The sequence below is a fragment of the Tarenaya hassleriana genome, unplaced genomic scaffold (assembly GCF_000463585.1).
Source record: "Tarenaya hassleriana unplaced genomic scaffold, ASM46358v1 Cleome1, whole genome shotgun sequence".
NCBI classification, from domain to species: domain Eukaryota; kingdom Viridiplantae; phylum Streptophyta; class Magnoliopsida; order Brassicales; family Cleomaceae; genus Tarenaya; species Tarenaya hassleriana.
The window spans coordinates 1,699,053-1,719,028 of NW_010960187.1; the positions used below are offsets into that span (position 1 = coordinate 1,699,053).

The following is a 19,976-nucleotide window of genomic DNA, read 5'->3' on the forward strand; positions in this document are numbered from 1 at the left end:
TTCACAAATATAACTATTTTTTTGTACTACTATAAATTATGAATTAAAAATGAACAAAAAAAAGGACTAAATCCACATCCATGAATTGAAAATTAAAGAAATATATATAACTATGTACAATTATAATATATGTCGTTATGGTGGTGATACGATATTTCTACGGTAACAAAAATGATCAGTAGAAAGTTCTAAAGTGGAATTTTTCTTTAATTTGAATAATATGTGTTTAGTATAATTCACATTTTATATTTATTAAAAAGGTGTAAACAATGTTATTGTTATCATTAATTTAAAAAGCTAAAATAGGAGCAAAAATAGCGATGCGTAGCACAGGGGTCAATTTAAAAATATATGTAAAAGTACGCGGCGAAAGTAGAAGGTACAGAAAACCATATAAAAACGTTTTTTGTAATTTTTATTTTATTTTTGCAGCAGGCTTCCCTCCACATCTATCCCAAACATAAAATTCCCTCCCTTCCTTCCCTCGTTTTCTACTCTCTCAAAAACCCTCGTCTCTCTCTCTCTCTCGATTCGGCGTTTCTCTCTTCGCGGGAATCCTCCATCGGCGGACAACTGTAGCTGCGATCTATGTCTGACGGTGCACGATCTTCTCTCTTTCCTGCCCCGCCGGCGCCGGGACCGCCGCAGCCACAGCACCCGCCGTCGTCTCCGGCTCCTTCTCCGAAGACATCTGCTCCGGTGATGCCTCCCATTCGTCGGCACTTGGCATTTGCCTCCACGAAGCCGCCGTTCCATCCGTCTGACGAATACCATCGATTTGTCCCTTGTCCTGCCAGTAATACTGATGATAATTGCGTTGTTAATGGTTTTAGAGTCGCCGATCAGGAGGAGGACGCGATCGTAGTTAGATCACCTGTGAGTTTGCATCGCTTTCGGTGCCTTTGATTGCTCGATCTGGGGTTTTATCGGTGGAATTAGAGAGAATCCGGATATGTTTTGGGGTTTGCTTGCTAAATTGCTGTTTGGTACTGACTCGGACACGATCGCCACTCTCGGATTCTACTTATCAGTGTCAGATTGTTGCGACTTCATGTGTTTTTTGTTTGCTTTTATCTCTTGATTGTACATTTGTGCACAATTGATCTGATGCTAGTTTCTGTATTCTCTGATGTACCCAATTGACGAGATTGATAGTAAAATATGCTTGATTGGTGTATTGAAGTCGATTTGTTTAATTTCAGTGGATTGGTTAAAGGTTGAAGTGATGCTGTCCGCCTAGTTGTTCTCCACATGGCTCATCTATGTTTTGGATTTCATGTTTAGATTTAAGTGTTCATAGATGAAACAAGCTTAACCCGTCTCATATCTGTAAATTAGAGGTCTAATCTCGAGTTGCTTTTACATAGACTCACTTGGGCATTTTATGTTTTCACTACTTTGAAACAAAGAACAAATTAGAGCATATGCTGAAGGGCATCGAGGATATGATGTAAGAAGGTCAACAATCAACACATATGCATATGTTTCTTCGGCAGATGATGTTGCTGTAGATGGTTCTGATGAAGCATATAGGGGACTTTGTGTGTCCTCTTTGTGACATTATTGGTTTTTTTCCCTTTAGTGCTCTGCAGTGTTAGGGTGAGCTGATTCTTTTCCAGATAAAAATAACTAGATTGTACTCTGCAGGCATTAAAGAGAAAGTCTACAATGGATTCGGGTGATGTTCAATCAAACAATGGTTTCACAAGCCCTTGTTTCACTAGCTTATCCAACACTCCCTATCAAACTCCTGTTTCTGAAAAAAGAGGCAGAGTTATCAACAGGTCAAAGGCCTCCAAAGGCAACAGGTCAACTCCCCAAACACCCATCTCAAATGCCGGTAAGAAGAATCGCAGATTGCCTACGATTGCCCCTTGTCACTTCCGAGTCTATAGGATAGAGAGCTGATTATTGTTATGGTAAAGTTGCAGCTTCTCCTGCTACGCTTACTCCTACCGGCAGCTGTCGTTACGACAGTTCTTTAGGTAATTTGTGAATCTTCGTATTTATCTCCTGTATTCAATAAATTCTATAAAGAAGCATGGACATGCTGATGCATTAACGCTTTTCAGGTTTCCTTACGAAAAAGTTCATCAATTTAATTAAGCAAGCAGAAGATGGAATGCTGGATTTGAACAAAGCTGCAGAAAAACTGGAGGTGCAAAAACGACGTATATATGATATCACAAACGTTTTGGAGGGGATTGGTCTCATTGAAAAGAAGTTGAAGAACAGAATACAGTGGAAGTGAGATATTTATGATATAAAGTACTTGCTATAAATGGATTATCATCGATTCCTTTCTTTATTGAGATATTCTCCCAATCACTCTTCTATATCTAAACTTATTTGAGGATTCACGAATTTGATCAGAGGATTTGATGCACGGAGGCCTGGAGATATGGATGCCGATGTTTCTGTCTTACAGGTACATCAAGATGAAACATGGTGTAAACTTATTGTGCACATAAACTTAGGGGCAAGGCAATGGTACTTCCGTAGGGCTTTAGATCCAATATTCTGGTTTCATGTTGTTTTCTCTTTGCAGGCAGAAATCGAAAACCTTACCGTGGAAGAGAAGACACTAGATAATCAAATCAGGTATTATTGTGTTGTGTTCATTTAGAAAATTTCTTTTTTGTTCTGATTCATCCTCATGACCAATGCTAACCTTTTACAATTTTTCCAGGGAAATGCAAGAAAAGTTGAGAGACTTGAGTGAGAATGAAAACAATCAGAAGTAAGAATCTGCATCCCTCCTATTGATTTATGGTTCTAGGCCTATGATATGGTATAGTCTTGCTAGGATGGAATGTAATTCCTTCACATGATTCAGATGGCTTTTCGTAACTGAAGAAGATATCAAAAGCTTACCATGTTTTCAGGTTTGTCTCTCCTGGTTCATTTCCTTGGATTTCGTTATTCATCTATTGAGCATATATGTGTTCTCGTTCAGTTTTATCGTAACTCTCTTTTTCGCTGCTTGCACAGAATGAAACTCTGATAGCCATCAAAGCTCCTCATGGGACAACTTTGGAAGTCCCGGATCCAGATGAAGTGAGTCTCGCATGAATGTTTTGTATTTATTTGTTTGATGGTACATATTATGAGGAAGTCGTTGCACTACATGACACAGGCTGCTGACTATCCACAAAGGAGATACAGGATAATCCTCAGAAGCACAATGGGTCCTATCGACGTATACCTCGTGAGGTACTGAAGACCAACCTAGTATTTTTGCCTTTTTCTTTTACCTTCAGCACAAAGACCCTTTTCTCAGTTTTGTTTGTTTGTTTCCTTCGACTGCTTCTTCAGCCAATTTGAAGAGAAGTATGAAGATGCAAATGGAGCCGATCCACAAGGGAACTTGCCCATTGCTTCTAGCTCGGGTTCCAATGAGAACAATGACATAGAAACCTTTACTATCGACAACACAAGAAGTGAGGTGCAGCCTCAGGTGACTCATGCTCAATCAAGTACCTCTGATCTCGATTCGTTGCAGGACCAAGTCGGAGGAATGCTCAAAATTACGCCCTCTGATGTCGAAGTAAGTTATCCCCCTGCTTATCTTAATAGCTCTAGAACGGAGCACGGATACAGAGTTTCTAATAACAAAAACTGACTTACCATATTCGATTCATGAATCCATCCCATAAAGGGCGGGTAAATGGCAACTTAACTTTGTTAAATATGCAAAGACAGGAAAATTTGGCTGAAAGGGTATCTTGTTTAGGGAATGCAATGCATACATCCTAAGAGTAGATCGCTTCGGTTAGTGACATCGATTTTCTCGATATAACCGATTCACGGCCCATGGAAAATGATTAAACTTTCACTCGAATCAAGTACCAGAAACATTAACGAAACGAACTTGTAGACGATTTCACACACATGGAGCTTAATTTCCTTGTTCTAAGAACTTTTTTTTTTTGTTTGGTCTTGCAGAATGACGACTACTGGCTTCTCTCAGGAACCGAACTCAGCATGACAGAGTATTGGAAAACCGACTGTATCCTTCTATACATACATACGTCTATCCTTACTCTATATATCTATATACATATGTGGATTCACTTCCAAACAATGTGGAACCCTTCACTTCAGCTGCAACAGTTGGTATCGACTGGGACTTCGGAACAGCTGATATCAGTACCGCTACTCCGCGCAATGAAACGCCAGAAATACCCTCTGTTGAATCCTCTCGGAGATGATGATTTATCAGCTGCTCCCAAGTGTACGTTGCATCTCATACACCAAAAACTCCTCTTATTACGAGAGCTTTTTTTTTTTTACTTTTATAGATTATTATTATTATTATTGTTTTATAAGATAATATTTCTATTTCCTTAATTAGTTTTAGTATTCTATTTAGAATAATAATACTCTAGGTTTATAACTTCTCTGACATCAAATCTTCTGAACCGTCGATTTTTTTATATTAATCTGAACCGTTCGATTGAAAAAATAATCTGAACCGTTGATATGTTAATATGATCTGAACCGTTGGATCATAAGGATGTCAATCCAAATTGCCCATTGATTTTACTATTCAATTTTCTACTTTTTTATTCATTTCCTTCGACTATAATATCACATCTAAAGTAATAAATAGCATATAAATTTTTATTGATAGAAAGTACTTTAAGAGTATTCGAATATATTTGTCTGATTATAAAATAATATTCAAAATATAAAAAATTCTCCATTATAATTTTTTTCAAACAATAAAATTATGCTTTTTAATTAGTTTAAATTGTAAGATTTTTTTTGTTAAAGCCAAATGATTTTAGTTGTTTGTGATGAGTTTATGTTATAAGTTTTTTTTTTGTATAAGTGTAATAGTGTAGAGTTTTTTTCCATATAAATGTAATTGTTTTGAGATTTTTTAATGATAAATTAAAGAGGATATCTTTTGTTTGAGTCTTGAAAAACTGATACTCTAAAACTTTCTGTTGCATTTCAAAATTGATTTTTATTATATATAATTTCTTATAATTCGTAGAGCAGTTTACATTGGGCAAAGTCAATAAACTACGCATGAACATATATTGATATACACATTGTATGTGCATAATTGTTCAATAAAATCTATGTTTTTTCAGTATTTGGCAAGTGTGCATAAATAAAAAAGAATGCATTTTCTAAGTATATACTCATGGTTGAACTTTCAAAAAGTCAACTCGCATGAAAAAAAAAAGAAACAAAGTTAGTACAAAAAACGCTAATAATTGAACATTAAATTAGTCAACTAATGAAATTAATGTTTGGAAGAAGCGCAAGAAGTGCACCCCAAATTTAAACAAAGGGATACACACACCTCCATTAATTTTAACATCTAACAATGTTATGGAATATAGCATGTAGAAGATACATATATAAACATTATTACAAAAGAAAATCAGATTTATATGGTCCTTATAATCTTATAACGCATCATGTATTGAACATAAAATCATATACAATATATCATGTTTTTTTAGATGGTATATAACATAAATGGTTAGACCATATTAAATTCAAAGTTAAAGTTATATATATATATATATTCAAACATTGACTGTTTTCTACTAATCTCAAATTATGCAACATCATAAAAGAGAAACTCCCAATCACAAAATCCATATTATATTCATAAAGTATAACTAAACATAATCTCTCTCTCCTCTCTTCTTCTTCTTCTTCTTCTTTTTCTCCTCCTTTGTTCTGTTTTGTTTTTACTTTCATGGTTTCTTCTTCTGGTTACAGAGAAGATCGAGCAAAACGTTGTTTCGACATCTAGGGCATCGCAAATCATTCTCTAAGACCATCACATACATCAGACACCTCGAGCATCCGGCGACCACCATCGCCGCCGGCGATTTCACCGGAGATGTAGACGACGACACCTCCTCGTTCACCTCCGTCGACAGGCACGAGCTTGCCGACGATGCATCCTCCGACGATTCCCTCGGTGACCCAACAACCCTAGCCACCATCTCCACCGCCTCCGCCGGATCTCTCCTCGGCGGCGATAGATTCAGCCTCAGGTTGAGTTTTGCTCTGTTCCTCATTTGTCTTCGGAACCTTTGGTTTCACTGAGAGGGTTCTCTGTTTTTTTTTTTATTATTTGTTTTGTGGTTTACTTTTTTTTTTTTGGTGATGGGCATTGTGCAAATAGACGCCGGTATATATAAGGACAAAAACAAAGGGAATAAATATTGGGGAAACAAAGCTTTGCAATTAATTTCTGTTGAGAAATTAATTAAATTGTGGTGGATGCGGAGAGAGAAAACATTTTTTAATGGGAATTATTGTTTTTAAATAATTAACTCGGTAAAAGGAAAAATAGTAATTTGCATGAGAGGAAAATGGTAATATGGCGTAAATGTTGCATTTACCCTTTGCAGGAACCCATTCATTTCTTATATGTAAATGAACTTAAATTAAAGAAAGTGAGTAAATAGAAATATAAAATTATTTGGTCCAACGTCGATGTTTAATACCACTTTTTATTCATTATTAATATCGATTATAGGTTTTTATGTCAAAACAACTTTTTATAGAACCAATAATTTAAAGTTTCAAATTTAAAGATTAAGAAAAGTTTTAATATTAACAAATGAAATTGGAAATAATATAACGTGTAAAAGGTAACCAATTTTGTAATTTACCTTTAATGTAGAAACATATTATTAGGAATTTTGATTAAAAAAATTTCCCTAATAGATATAACAATTTTAGTATATCTGAATTTATTATATTAAATTTAAAATTTAAATATTGGATACCTAAATGTCATATATTTTAAAAATTATTTGGATATTTATATATATTCGTATCCAAGTACAAATTTCGCGTATGTGATATATGGTCATCACATTTTGAAATTGAATACTACAAAAATGAAGAAATTAAACTATTCAAAAATAAAATAAATAAAAAAACTAACAAAGGGTAACGCAACATGCAAATAAATTAAAATACAGAGCTAAGGAAAAGGCTAAAATACATTATAACTGTTGAAGAAAAACCATCACATATTTTATATTTGATAATGTAGAAATTTTGAATACATTAATATTTTAAATTTATTGAAGACTGGGATATTAATGGCTACAGGTTGAATAGGAAGTAGTAAATAAATCTTCTTTATTTCAATGAATTTGTTTCACAAGATTACAAAGGAGAAAGTTGATATTTATTTAAGAAAAACCTTCAAATTGCAGTATAATAAAAGCTTTGGTCATTAAATAATTAGACAACAAATACTACCATTGACCTTTCAATATAATATATTACCTCACCATCAGTTATTTCCCATGTGAAGTTCTTTAATGAATTTGAATGATAGCTTTAATTGATTATTTTTTTATTAATGTTAATCGCAATAGTTATGAGTCAAAAATGATGATGATGATGATGATTTCATTGAGGAGAATGTTGAAATTCAAGAAAAACTGATATTGTCCCATTATTTGCATTACAAGGTCAATTCAAGCTTATGTATGTATGTATGTATGTATGTATGTATGTATGTATGTATGTATGTATGTATGTATGTATGAAATTTTGCCAAATGTGTATTTGACCCCTTGTTATTGGGCCAAACTTGAAAACCAGCATGAGTGCCACGAGGAAAAGGCCCAATAATTGGTTATTGGGCCCATATTTTTTGGTGTTGTGGGCCCCTGTTGTAATCTATTGGGCCCACATTCTTTGGTGTTCTGGGCCCTTGCGATGGATGCTTTAGATGCTGCAAGCACTTCGAAACACGTCTTTGAAACAAATGAGTAGATATTGAAACATTATTATTATTATTATTATTATGTAAACTTAAAATTTGAAAATTTTATGCCATTATATATCTAAATTTGATTATGATTAAATTTACATCCAAATTTGCAAGACAAGGAAAATCACGTGGTACCTTAGGGGTGATGCACTACCTGTAGAAATATCAGATTATATCATTTCTGAGATTTTTTGGGACAAGACAAAAACCAATGTAACATATCCCTTGGAATATTAGATAATATTATTATTTGAATCATAATTTCAAATTTATCACGCTTTGAATTTCTTGCCCGGAAGGTTAAATGCATTTATGGCACTTCAATTTACATATACAACATATATATAGGATATTAAATTTTAAAATGATTCAAAAATTATTTTCGTTTATTTTTTTATTCAATTCAGATTTGATTTTTTTTTATGTTTAGAAAAATCATAACCGTTTCGATTTTTGTATCAGATTTGATTCGATTAGGTTTATGATCTTATTCGGTTCAGTTTAGTTCAACTATTCCATTATTAACCAAATATGACTACCAATAGATAAAGGAAAAAAGTCGAAAATGTTATATAGGACTAATCATCTAATTAAAGCAAAATGTTTTGAAAATTGCAAATACTTGTAAACTACATGTATTGGCTAGTCAAGTTACATTAGTACATATTGTCTTTGAATAAAGACATAAATAAAAAATAAAAAATATATGATAAACCATGATTTTTCTACGAGAGTATTTTTGTTATTTATGTTACTTTTACTACATTTTTAAATTTAATGATTGTTTAGATATTTTTTTGAAAATCTATCATAAAAAAATATAGTTTGAGAATGTCCTTTCTTGAAATGATCAAATTCAATTTTAATTTATTTATATAAGAAAACGAAAGATAAGAGAATTTTCCCGTATACCCATAATCTAGATTATTTTTACAACTGGCTGACTAACAAAAAAAAGCATAAAAGAGCAAAGAGAAATCTAAAATTGTGAAATTTGGAAGAAAACATTACAAAATTTTCTATAAAAAAGGAAAGAGAATTTGCATAAGTAAATTAATTAGAATAAAATAAAAAGGGGTTTGTGGATATTATTGGTGTGTCAAAATCTAAAATGACATGAAATCCCATTTAGAGGGCTCTATCCTCCATCTTCTCGTCTCATTGGCATCATCTGAAAAACTTATATCCTGAAAGGGGAAAATAAATTAAAACAAAAATAATATAACATCAAATATAATAGAATTGTGAAAGAAATACATTGTGCAATAAATAAGAAACGTGCCTAACGGTAACAAGGGGGCCACACACTTTTAGTTCGGATAACTTCATACCACTCCCCGTGATGTCTGAACAGTACAACTTGAGCTTCTCATGTGTTCTCTTTTGTTGTTTTTTTCAATTTATATATATATATATATAAAGATAATTTAGTAATTTATTATATTGTTGGAATATAGATCAAACTCTTGGATGGGAAATTTGTAGGTGTGAACTGTTAAGGTTTTGACGATTACAAACTCACAGACCTAGGTTAACGTGGACCGTCAGCAGCACAAAACCGACAATTATGATTTAAGTAATATATATATATATATATATATATATATATATATATATATTATAACACAACAAAAAAAGTACCAATTTTAGATTCTATTGTCCGAAACTGACGCTCGAGTCAAAGAAAATACTGCTGGTCTGGACTTTCTATTGTTTAGCTGTTTTCAACTCGGATCAATTTTTTTTTAAAAGAAAAGAACATGTAGTTTGGTTCGGTGTTGTAAAAATAATCGAAGATTTATTTGAAAAATAAACATTTCGTCGTTAAAAATCGAAATTGAATCAAACTATATAAAATATAAAAAACCAAATAAATGTTTGCCCTTGTTCATATTGCGAGAGAGAGAGAGAGAGGTACGTACCATGAAGTATGGACGAGGAAAAAGGTGGAGGTGGCTGGTGGTCCGGCGTGGACGATTCGGACAAATCTGAATCAAGCTGACATTCCATATCCACTCCGAAGAGTCTCAACGTTCTTGAATTCGTCGCCTTCACTGATTGATTTTCCATTACTTGTCCTGTTTATTTACGTCACATCACACAAATTACGTATATAAATACAACAATATATATCACATATTCAGCGTATTTCAAGTTTTCGATTGCAAAATTATATATATGGTGTTGTATATTTGTTGTCTCGTTGAATGTACAAAGACAGATGAATTTTTTCAAAAACAAATTTGCAATTGAACTTTGCAGATTGTTATAACGAAGGAAAGCATTTTATTTACCAAAATCAAAATGTTTTCGTCGTCATTATTTTCCTTTTTTATATATATAATCGGACGTTACATTGGTAATGCAAAACTTTATGTCCCCATCACATGAAACAAATATATTAAGTCATATGTGTATATATGTATGCATAGATATGGCGTATTCAATTAAAATACTACGTACGTGTAAGCATCATGCAGAAAAATACAATGCCATTTTGCTTCCATCATTTTTCTCTTCTCTCACGTTTAGGCGCGTCATCACACGCGACATGCCAAAGAAACAATATGTATGTGTATATATATACATTCAAAGGACCGACATTAAATTGCCTGATGAGCTAAACTACAAATAGCAGCTTTTAATCTTTGTAAGATTACAATCACAGTAACACGGAAATTTTAAAAGTGTAAAAAGTAAAATAAAAATTCCCGAGCCATCCATTAGTTAATAAAATTAAACATAACAAGAAAATAGCCGAATTACCCGTTATTGGAAATTTAAAAAAAAAAAAGTCCCCAGATTTGAGTGATATTTTTTTCAAAATTCCTAGCTTTATTTTCCATTTCAATTTTCTTATAAGAATTTTGATTTTATTGCTGAAAAAAAAAACGAGGGCATACCTGATTGAGGAAGATATTCAGGTTGATAATATTGAAGAGGAGTACTATAATTCCCATTGGATTGATGATAAAGACGACGATAAGATTCCGACGACGACGAACAAGCCCGACCACCGTCTCTTCCGCCGGACCGCCGCCCCCCGATGATGAGACTCCGGGCATCAAACGACGTCGCCGGCGTCGAGGTGCTTCTCCTTGACGTATCTGCTCCAACCTTTAGTCAACACGTAGCTCTGGCTGCTGTTCCAGTACGAGTACCTGAACCTCCATAGCCTCCCATCTTCGTCCTCGAAGCAGAGGATGAGCCCCCTCTCGGCGTTCGCGTCTGCGTTTGCGTTGGCGGTTGGAGCGAGTGGGAAGTGGCGTTCCGCCTGTTGTTTGGGGATGACAAGGCGGTTGAGTTTCCCGACGTCGCTTGGGGTCAACGGTTTCTCGAAGAGAGGCTCTTTGGTGGTGTCTCCATCTGCGGCGTCGTTTTGGAGGTTTTGACCCATCGTATGGTATTGTTGTTGCTGCTGCTGCCGCATGAATGCATGGTTATGGAAATCTGTGGAGTATTGGTTTATTGACATTTCAATTTCTGAGAGAGAGAGAGAGAGAGAGAGAGAGAGAGAGGACGAATGATGATGGGAGAGATGGCCAGCTTCTAAGGTTATGGTCGATACTAATATTGTTTGCGTATATATATGTGTAAGCACATATGAACTAAATAATATATATATATATATATATATATATATATATATATATTTTCACTCAACAGTTTGTCTTTTATCGGTTTATTGACATTTCAATTATGTGAGTTAGGGGAGAGAGAGAGAGAGAGAGAGAGAGGGTATTAAATACCCCGTGTATATATATGATATGCGTGGAGCTATATATATATAATTTCACTTAACAGTTTATATCTATTACAGGGTTTTTTTTTACAGATGTAACCTTATACGGTGCGTGGAATTTGAGAAAAACAGATTGAATTCAATATTTCAATAAAATATTATATGTATAAAAATATTTGATTAATAAAAACAAAGTAAATATGACGAATTAATTGGCTCAATTAGATTTGTGGAAGTTGACTAATCTTTGGAATCTCTCTAATCAAAAGGAAGGTACATGGAAAGGGTTACTCTTCAGACAAAATTTAACTCCAATATTTGCGCCTTGATTTCACATCTAACCTAGTTAATTTCTAATAACCTTTAATACACCCACATATATATATATATCATCGTATGGCGGTCTTCCGTACAATTTGAATTTTTTATATAATATAATTTTGAACTAACTGATTCATGCGTTGTATATATATATATGCAATTATATATGCATGTCTACAGTGTGATGTCTATACATCATGCATGCGTGTATGCTGTAATTTGTCGTATTAGGCAAAATTTTATCGTATTCCACCATGCTTTGCTTACCAGCATTCTGCACAAGATACGCAAATGCAACTATGCATTTTAGTTTTGGGACCAATATGTTTAAGATGTTTTTTGTTCTGTAATAATTTTATATGGAATAGTGTACTGTTTTCCAAATTTTGATTAAGGATATTTACTACGAAATTTGATCGTATATTCTCTACAAAATAATTTTATATGCATATGCTAATTTGTGAAATCAAATTTCTTAAGGTTCCCGGCACAAATTCTTAGCAACAAAATTATCTGTCTAATTCTTGCACAACCTTGATTTATATATAAATTTCACTTTTTTTTTTTGGTTTAGCGAACGTGTTGTACGAAAATTTATACTAATCTCATAGTTGGAGATCAAGCATGTGGTTTGGAATATACATCTCCTAAATTTAAAGTTCGAATTCGGGACAGAACAAATGTTTTGCATCCCGTTTAACCGATTAACTAACCAAATTTGGATTAAATTTTACTATTTAGTTTCGTTAAGTCTAAAATAAAGAAAAATGGTAACTATTTAGTGTGAGATCACTCTTGTCAATTATTTACGTGTAGTAATCACATGTACTTTTCGGAATTAACGGAATACAAATAAAATAAATCTTTAAAATTAAATTAATCATATTCAAATAGAATAAAAAAGTAATCGAAAAATGTAATACAACAAAATTTTTCGAAAAATTAAGTTTTTAATAAATATCTAGTTCAAACCGAAATGAAATATAAAAAATAAAAGTGTAAAAAAAACCTTATGAAAATAGCTAAATGATTCACCCATACTTTTAAAAAATAAAAAATAAAATTACTAGATCAAAGTTTTCATTTATCACAAAAAAAGCTTTCATTTATCACAGAAGTTTTTCAACTAAGTATATAAAAAATCAGATGAGGGTGTTGCCATCTAAATAACAAAAACGATAAATGAATATATAAAAATAAATTGCAAATGTGAAAAACAAAAAGCGATAGAGGAGATTCATATGCATGGAGCAGAGTAGAAAATAGACTGTTTTCTCTTGAGAAAGAAGAATAGTTCTGTGTCCAGCTTTTCCTCAAATTTTATTATTTTCATCACGTGCACGATACTGTCATTGTGTCCCTTATCTAATTTAATTTATTAATATATATATATATATATTAATCGAGAAAATTATGTAGCATATAAAAATTAATAAATAGAATAAACGTAGAAGAGGAAAAAAAACACATATCATTTGTCTTTAGCTGTGGATAGAGATAAGATTTGTCAAATTGTCTGTTTGGTCTTTGTTCTGTTCAGTCGTGTTTCAATCCTCTCCTCACATTCCCATCCCACAAATAGATTATTTTATGGACCGTATATTATATATGTATGTATATGTATATGTATATGTATATGTATATGTCTACGTAGTATTTATATGTATGTATACCATCTCTCTCTCTCTCTCAATGTCTTCCAGTGTCTCTTTTCTATCTTTTTCCTCCTGACATATTTTTATTACTAGTTTTGGCCGTATATTTGAGATAAAATAAAAACCAAAATAATACATTACCTTTTTTTTTATAATTTAGCATAAATGATTTGTGAATGAGTTGCATTTATTTTAAATCTCAATTTTTTTTTTCAAATATAGGGAATTTTTTTTCCACATATGACGTCGTACATGTTTCTAAATGACTTGAAATTCACTCGTAACTGTTTAATTTAATTAATGCACATTTTTCATTCACAAAACAAATTATGGACCGTGTGTATGTATATTGTATATTTAGCGTGATAATGATAAATTTTCCTTGAATTTCGTGAAACTTCCTCAATTTCCAAGTAGATTCGTTCAGGCAAAACGCTTTTCCGCCTGACATCAATGTCCCTGTTCCACGAACCCTAGATTTTAAAAGTAAATCGTTGCTCCGTTTCAAAATATTTATAATTATCGATTATTTCATATTTTTTTAAAAAAGAGAAAAATCATAAATATTTTTATTTAATATTTTTATTGATGATAATAAATATTATCATTAACAATTTCTTAGAATTTAATAGGGATAAAATTAGAAATTACTACTATACAAAATATTTTGAAAATATAGAATGATAAATATTTAAAAACATGTGACATAATCTAAAACAATAAATATTTTGAAACAGAGGAAACATATAATATCTCTATAATATAGATGGATATTTTGATACGATTTTTCTAAATCTAGCCAAACCATATCGAATAAAAAAATACGATATTTTTCTAATTCAATCGTTCAGAATTTTTAAATGGTATTTTTTAGAAAACCGTTTTTTGAAGTCAATCAAATCAAATCGATTTTAAAAAAAAATCTGAAAAATAATTTTTTTAAAATGATCTAACTTTTTTTAATTAAAATATTAACTTATTGATCATATTTTTATAGAACTGAAAAAATAACTAAAATATTTCCAAATAGAGTCCGATCCAAATATCGAAATGTCCACCTCTGCTATAAAGTATGTATATATAATCTTAGCGGGAAAGTCATCGAGTGTGCACTGAACAACGGGAGCTAACTTACTTCACGTATAAATGCACATTAATTAAATTATATGTATATGCCATAAATAATATGACGATAACACTTTGTTAGCGGACCACATTATTTTCATAGACTGGAAATTTATCTCGTTGAATAAAAAATATAATATACCATAATTTGCAACAATATCTGCTCACAACCACAAAGAACATAAATTTTAAAAGGAAGAAAGGAATTTGCGTCAGACATTTCAAGAAGTTACAGTCACAATTTGTATATGATTGTTTGCAGTAAAAAAACTTCACCATTATTAAAAAAGCACTACTATAATTATATATATTTAGGATTTAACATAAGATTTTCTATTATGTGCGTTGTATAATTATATTGATTAAATAAAATCCACCAAAATATTTTCTGATACATTTGAATATGACATCACAAACAAATCTTGTGTCGAGGATTGATCAAAGGAGATTTGATTTTTTTTTACACCCAAATTCCAAGAACGTGAAATTTTAGGAGAGATATTTTTTATTTTTCCCCTATAAGAGATAGGATTTTGTTGCATAGTAAAATAAAAAAATCATATGCTAATGTGTCGGCTTTTTCTCGTTTGTTTCTTTTGGCAAATACAGATTTATGATCCCAATAACACGTCATAAATAGATCTATTTCTAATTTACCAACTATGAATCTGGACTTATAGCATGGACGGTTGATACGTATATCCACATATATATTTGTTACGTGCATGTGTATAAATTAATACACGTGTATAATATCATTTTTAATGAAATTAAAACAAGAATTAAAAGAGAAATCTTAGTGTGATTATAGGGAGGGACCTGAGACGTCTGGATTAAGATCGAACAAAATAATAAAAAAAAGGGAGGTTTCAGATTCTTTGGACAAGTTCATTGTACTGAACTTAAATTTGATCAAGATTTTTTTCCTGTTAAGAGTTAGGCCAAGAACAATGTATCACACATGGACATGTCTTTAAAATTACAAGAATACTTTTCAATTCAAATTCTAACATACTTTAGATGCCCATTTATATATATTTATACAGTGTCATGTACTTATTATTATATCCTAATTATTAAGACAACCTTCTTTAGATTTTGAGCATTTTCTCAATTACATTTCATATGATATTTTGATATTTTTTAGGGTTTGTTTTTACCTCTTCTTCTAACCCATAGCATATCGATCTAGACCCCAAAGAGCTTATAAATACAGTACCAAATTATTCGCAATAGTTTATTATTATGATTTATTATTATTATTCATTTTCTCACCCTTTTTATATAGTATTCGTATTTAAGCTGAAAAAATATGCAAATTAAATGGTTGTTACGGTACGAGTCTAGACAATTTGATTCATTTTTCAGTTCGATTGTATCGGTTTTCTATTTAGTTACGGTTTATTCGAAATTATATCGGTACCGAATTACACGAACCCGTTGTGGTTAAGAGTTTGGTTCAATTTGGAAGGTTCTATTGTACGTATACCTATTTGAAACCAAATTACAATGGAAATTATTTTAAACAAAAGCAATATAAATTACCGTTAACAAAAAAAAATATTTATTAGTGTTTTCTGATATTTTCGTACATTGTCGTTCACTCTATATTCGGGGATTCCGTCCGGTTCCATAGATGGGCCTATATTCGGCCCAATATGTATTGGGCTTTTCTTTTGCTTTTAGGCCCATAATGTTATTAAATTGTTGTGAAACCCTAGTCTCTCATGAAACCCTAGTTATAAAAGCAATTTCTGGTACTCCACATATCTTCTCCCCAGCCATAAACTGTGTAGGCGAAGCCGCGGGAGGAAGAAACCTCTGAAACCCTAGCTTCCTCTTCTGTACATCGTCTGCTCGGAAAACATGGTAAGCTTCGTCTGCGTGAAATTTTGTTTTTCTTTACGTGAATTTCGTGATTTAGAGGATTTTGGACTTCCTGTTCATCTGGCTTGCTACGGAAATCTGAACTTGTCTAGTGGGCGATTTTGTATTTTCTGTTCTGATAACTGTATAGTTTTTTTTTCTGAAATTTTCTGTGGGAATCTATATTTGGGTGCTGAATCGGTGTGAATTTTTTGGTAGTCGAGGAATTTTCTCTCAGATCTTCGGTTCTGACTTCAATGTTGTTACATTGAACGGTAAGATCGAGAAAAGCCAGGATAAATTGCAGAGAGAGAGATAGACCTCCCTTCTTCTTTTTCTTTCACCAGGGTCTGCATTTTTTCTGGCGTAACCGTTAAATCTCCAACGAGCTTATGTATTTTTTGTTGTATCCCTTTGATCTTATCATATATTGTGCATCGAGTTTCTGTTGTTCTTCATAGTTCATACCAACGTTCTGCTTGTGATTGTTGTCGGGTTTCGTTTTGGACATAATTTCTGACTCTCCAGTCATTTTTTTTCCTGTCCTTGGAATTATTGTTCACTGTTTCTCAATCTTTGTGCAGTCGAGAAGAAAGACCAGAGAGCCCAAGGAGGAGAATGTCACTCTTGGACCTGCAGTCCGTGAGGGAGAGCAAGTTTTTGGAGTTGTTCATATCTTCGCCTCATTCAACGACACTTTTATCGTAAGTACACGATCAATTCTTGTGACTAAATGATGCCATCATCACACAGAACGCTAAAAGTATGTTTTTTTTTTCTCTAATGGCAGCATGTGACTGATTTGTCTGGACGGGAAACCCTTGTTCGTATAACCGGTAAATGTCTTGTACAGACACCCTTAGTGGTTCTTTTGAGTTCTGGCATATGAAAATTATGGGGTTTTCGGTATCATAGAATTTGGAAATCTGTTTGTTGTTTCGGTGACTTGTTTTTGGAAGTTGATTAAGAACCTAGCGGCCATTCTCTGTTTAATGTTTATGACATCATCTTTCTGAAACTGATATTCAGTTCTTTGAGGCTGTCGCTTTCTTTTATATCCGTTGTAGTTGTGCTGTGGATTGCTTACATGCAATATAGAACATGAACATATACTTTTGTTGCTGTATTTACTGTTGACATCTCAGACTTGTATAATACAAGAATACACATGCATTTACCCTTTTTTTGTATTGTATATACATACACATATATATATCTACATACATGGAATTCCTCACAATTTCTTTGCTAGTAACATAATAGGTAACTAAATGTTTTTTTTGTTCTTTTGTGCTTTTTTTTGCAACTTCTGTAGGTGGAATGAAGGTGAAAGCCGACAGGGATGAATCTTCACCCTATGCAGCTATGCTTGCTGCTCAAGATGTTGCTCAGCGATGCAAGGTTAATCACTACATCCAACACTTAACTCCATACTGATTGTCTCCTTCATATTCTTTGTTTTAACAATCTGCAAGTGACATTAAAACATAGGAGCTCGGCATCACTGCCCTACATGTGAAGCTCCGTGCCACTGGTGGGAACAAGACCAAGACCCCTGGTCCCGGTGCTCAATCCGCCCTCAGAGCTCTTGCCCGTTCTGGCATGAAAGTCGGTCGTATCGGTAAGCATATGATCATTACATTATCCGAGAATCGATCGTACGAAAATGCCATCTTCTGAAACTATCCCGTTCTTGTTTTTCGCAGAGGATGTGACCCCCATCCCGACCGACAGTACCCGCAGAAAGGGTGGTAGAAGGGGAAGGAGGCTGTGATTCTTCTTCTGTGTTTCTCTTGCTCAGTTTTTTATGGTGTGGACTCCCTTTATATTAGAAACTGTGTTTCCTTTGCCCTTGAACCGAATGTTGCCAAAGTTTTGGAGTTTCTTAGTTTAAAAGAGTTCATTCAGTTCCGTGCTTTGTCTAGTAGCGTTGTCTGTTTTGCTTTTGTCTTGTTGGCTGTGCATGAACGGCGTAAAAAGAGCCGGTTTGGTCCGGTCCAATCCAGATCGTCAAACTTGGTTCATGAATTAGAGCCGGAATGGTTCATGATTGTCGTAAAGCTAAATCGTATTTTCTTTGGCGCAAATTGTGTTGAGCGTTTGTATATTATATGGTTATCCCAAATAAGCTTTAAAAGGTTATAGATGGTGGCTTTCATTTGAGTTCTCTTCATCATTGTGCTGATTTGTCTTGTCCAAACCAACAACTGTTTCGTATAATTAAATTTTTTTTTTAAATAATACGAAAACTACGATTGATGAAGCTTATTTTTTATTGTGGGCTTTTGTTGAAGTGAGGCCCAACTCATAAAGCCCAATAAATCAGGTCCCTATCAAAACCCTAGAAATGCAACGTTTATAAAAACCCCTCTTTTCTCATCGCCTGTTACGTAGTCCATACATTTTCAGACGACGGACAAGATGCAGATCTTTGTGAAAACCCTAACCGGGAAAACCATCACTCTCGAGGTCGAGAGTAGCGACACCATCGACAATGTCAAAGCGAAGATTCAAGACAAAGAAGGTAGCACTTTCTTTCTCTCGAAGAACTATACTTGTTATCCGCCTCCATAGAGATTTTGGATTCCAATCTCTTATTGTTTGTGTTTCTCCGACAGGAATTCCTCCGGACCAGCAACGGTTGATCTTCGCCGGAAAACAACTTGAGGATGGTCGTACCTTGGCTGACTACAACATTCAGAAAGGTAAAAAAAACTTGTATCGCTGTTTTTGTTGTATTAATTTAGTTATATGTTCATGGAAATTTCCTATTGTTTCAATGGGTTCGTCTCGTTGATCTGAAATCTGACTTGGGTTTGACTCATAACTTGGAATTGGTTGATATTATTGGAAGATTTCGATTTGAGATCTTTTATGTGTTGAAAGCTCCTGTAACAGATGCCTAATCGATCATTTCTTCAATCGGTTGTTTCTTAAACAGAGTCGACTTTACATCTTGTGTTGAGGCTTAGAGGAGGTATCATTGAACCATCTCTAATGGCGTTGGCTCGAAAATACAACCAAGACAAAATGATTTGCCGCAAGTAAGTATTGTGTTGTTCATTTAGGTCTCGTTAACTGTGATGTGTGATCAATGTGGTTTTGTGGGAATTGACTTAGCTTCTCATGCTGTACCATGCGAGGGAGGTTAATACGAGTTCCCAATATAAACACTCCATTCTTAAACTTTATCAGCTGGATTAAAATTCCTCTCCAGTTGATTTTCATGGGTGGTAACACTTTGACAGTATTTTTGTCTGTTCATAGTGTAGTTTTCACATGTATCATTTTAGTGTTCACTTTGGTTGTAAGAGAGGACTGAGTTGAACCCTCTTTTTCTATAAATTGGTGCAGTGGAACGCACTCTAGTCTTCATATTCGACGCCATCCTTTTGAGCTCGTTAGCTTGTGGTGTTAATCTTTGCTTGCGCTTGCATTGTTTTTTTGGATGGTACATTGTTTAATCTGCTATCCGAAAGGTCACTTGTCCTGCTGT

The 19,976-nt window shown here is 33.4% G+C and overlaps 4 protein-coding genes and 1 pseudogene across 5 annotated transcripts in view; 3 read left to right on the forward strand and 2 right to left on the reverse strand.

Moving 5' to 3' along the window:
• The first annotated feature begins 442 nt into the window (after positions 1–442).
• Positions 443–4,548, forward strand: LOC104804483 (transcription factor E2FA-like). Of its 2 annotated transcripts, none has more exons than XM_010528830.1 (13): positions 443–876; positions 1,648–1,840; positions 1,926–1,985; positions 2,073–2,247; positions 2,374–2,428; positions 2,549–2,601; positions 2,690–2,740; positions 2,837–2,885; positions 2,992–3,057; positions 3,137–3,213; positions 3,316–3,547; positions 3,946–4,009; positions 4,114–4,548. In XM_010528830.1, the coding sequence occupies exons 1-13, from the start codon at positions 589–591 to the stop codon at positions 4,209–4,211; spliced, it is 1,461 nt and encodes a 486-aa protein (XP_010527132.1). In that variant the 5' UTR covers positions 443–588; the 3' UTR covers positions 4,212–4,548. The 2 variants fall into 2 exon arrangements, with proteins under 2 accessions (XP_010527132.1, XP_010527175.1); XM_010528873.1 differs by having other exon boundaries at positions 1,932–1,985.
• Positions 4,549–5,720: 1,172 nt separating this feature from the next.
• On the reverse strand, positions 5,721–6,050 carry LOC104824456. Its single transcript, XM_010556546.1, has one exon. The coding sequence runs from the start codon at positions 6,048–6,050 to the stop codon at positions 5,721–5,723; it is 330 nt and encodes a 109-aa protein (XP_010554848.1).
• A 2,686-nt stretch (positions 6,051–8,736) lies between these two features.
• On the reverse strand, positions 8,737–11,340 carry LOC104804619 (annotated as a pseudogene).
• Positions 11,341–16,375: 5,035 nt separating this feature from the next.
• LOC104804685 (40S ribosomal protein S14-3) lies at positions 16,376–18,504 on the forward strand. The gene is made up of 6 exons (XM_010529052.2): positions 16,376–16,483; positions 17,065–17,184; positions 17,271–17,316; positions 17,796–17,881; positions 17,972–18,101; positions 18,187–18,504. The coding sequence occupies exons 1-6, from the start codon at positions 16,481–16,483 to the stop codon at positions 18,252–18,254; spliced, it is 453 nt and encodes a 150-aa protein (XP_010527354.1). The 5' UTR covers positions 16,376–16,480; the 3' UTR covers positions 18,255–18,504.
• Positions 18,505–18,861: 357 nt separating this feature from the next.
• Positions 18,862–19,976, forward strand: part of LOC104804759 (ubiquitin-60S ribosomal protein L40) — a 1,783-nt gene continuing 668 nt past the window's right edge. Inside the window, exons 1-3 of the mRNA XM_010529142.2 lie at positions 18,862–19,004; positions 19,099–19,185; positions 19,422–19,524. Coding sequence (XP_010527444.1) covers positions 18,902–19,004; positions 19,099–19,185; positions 19,422–19,524 — 293 coding nt within the window. The 5' untranslated portion in view covers positions 18,862–18,901. The remainder of the gene's footprint in view (positions 19,005–19,098; positions 19,186–19,421; positions 19,525–19,976) is intronic.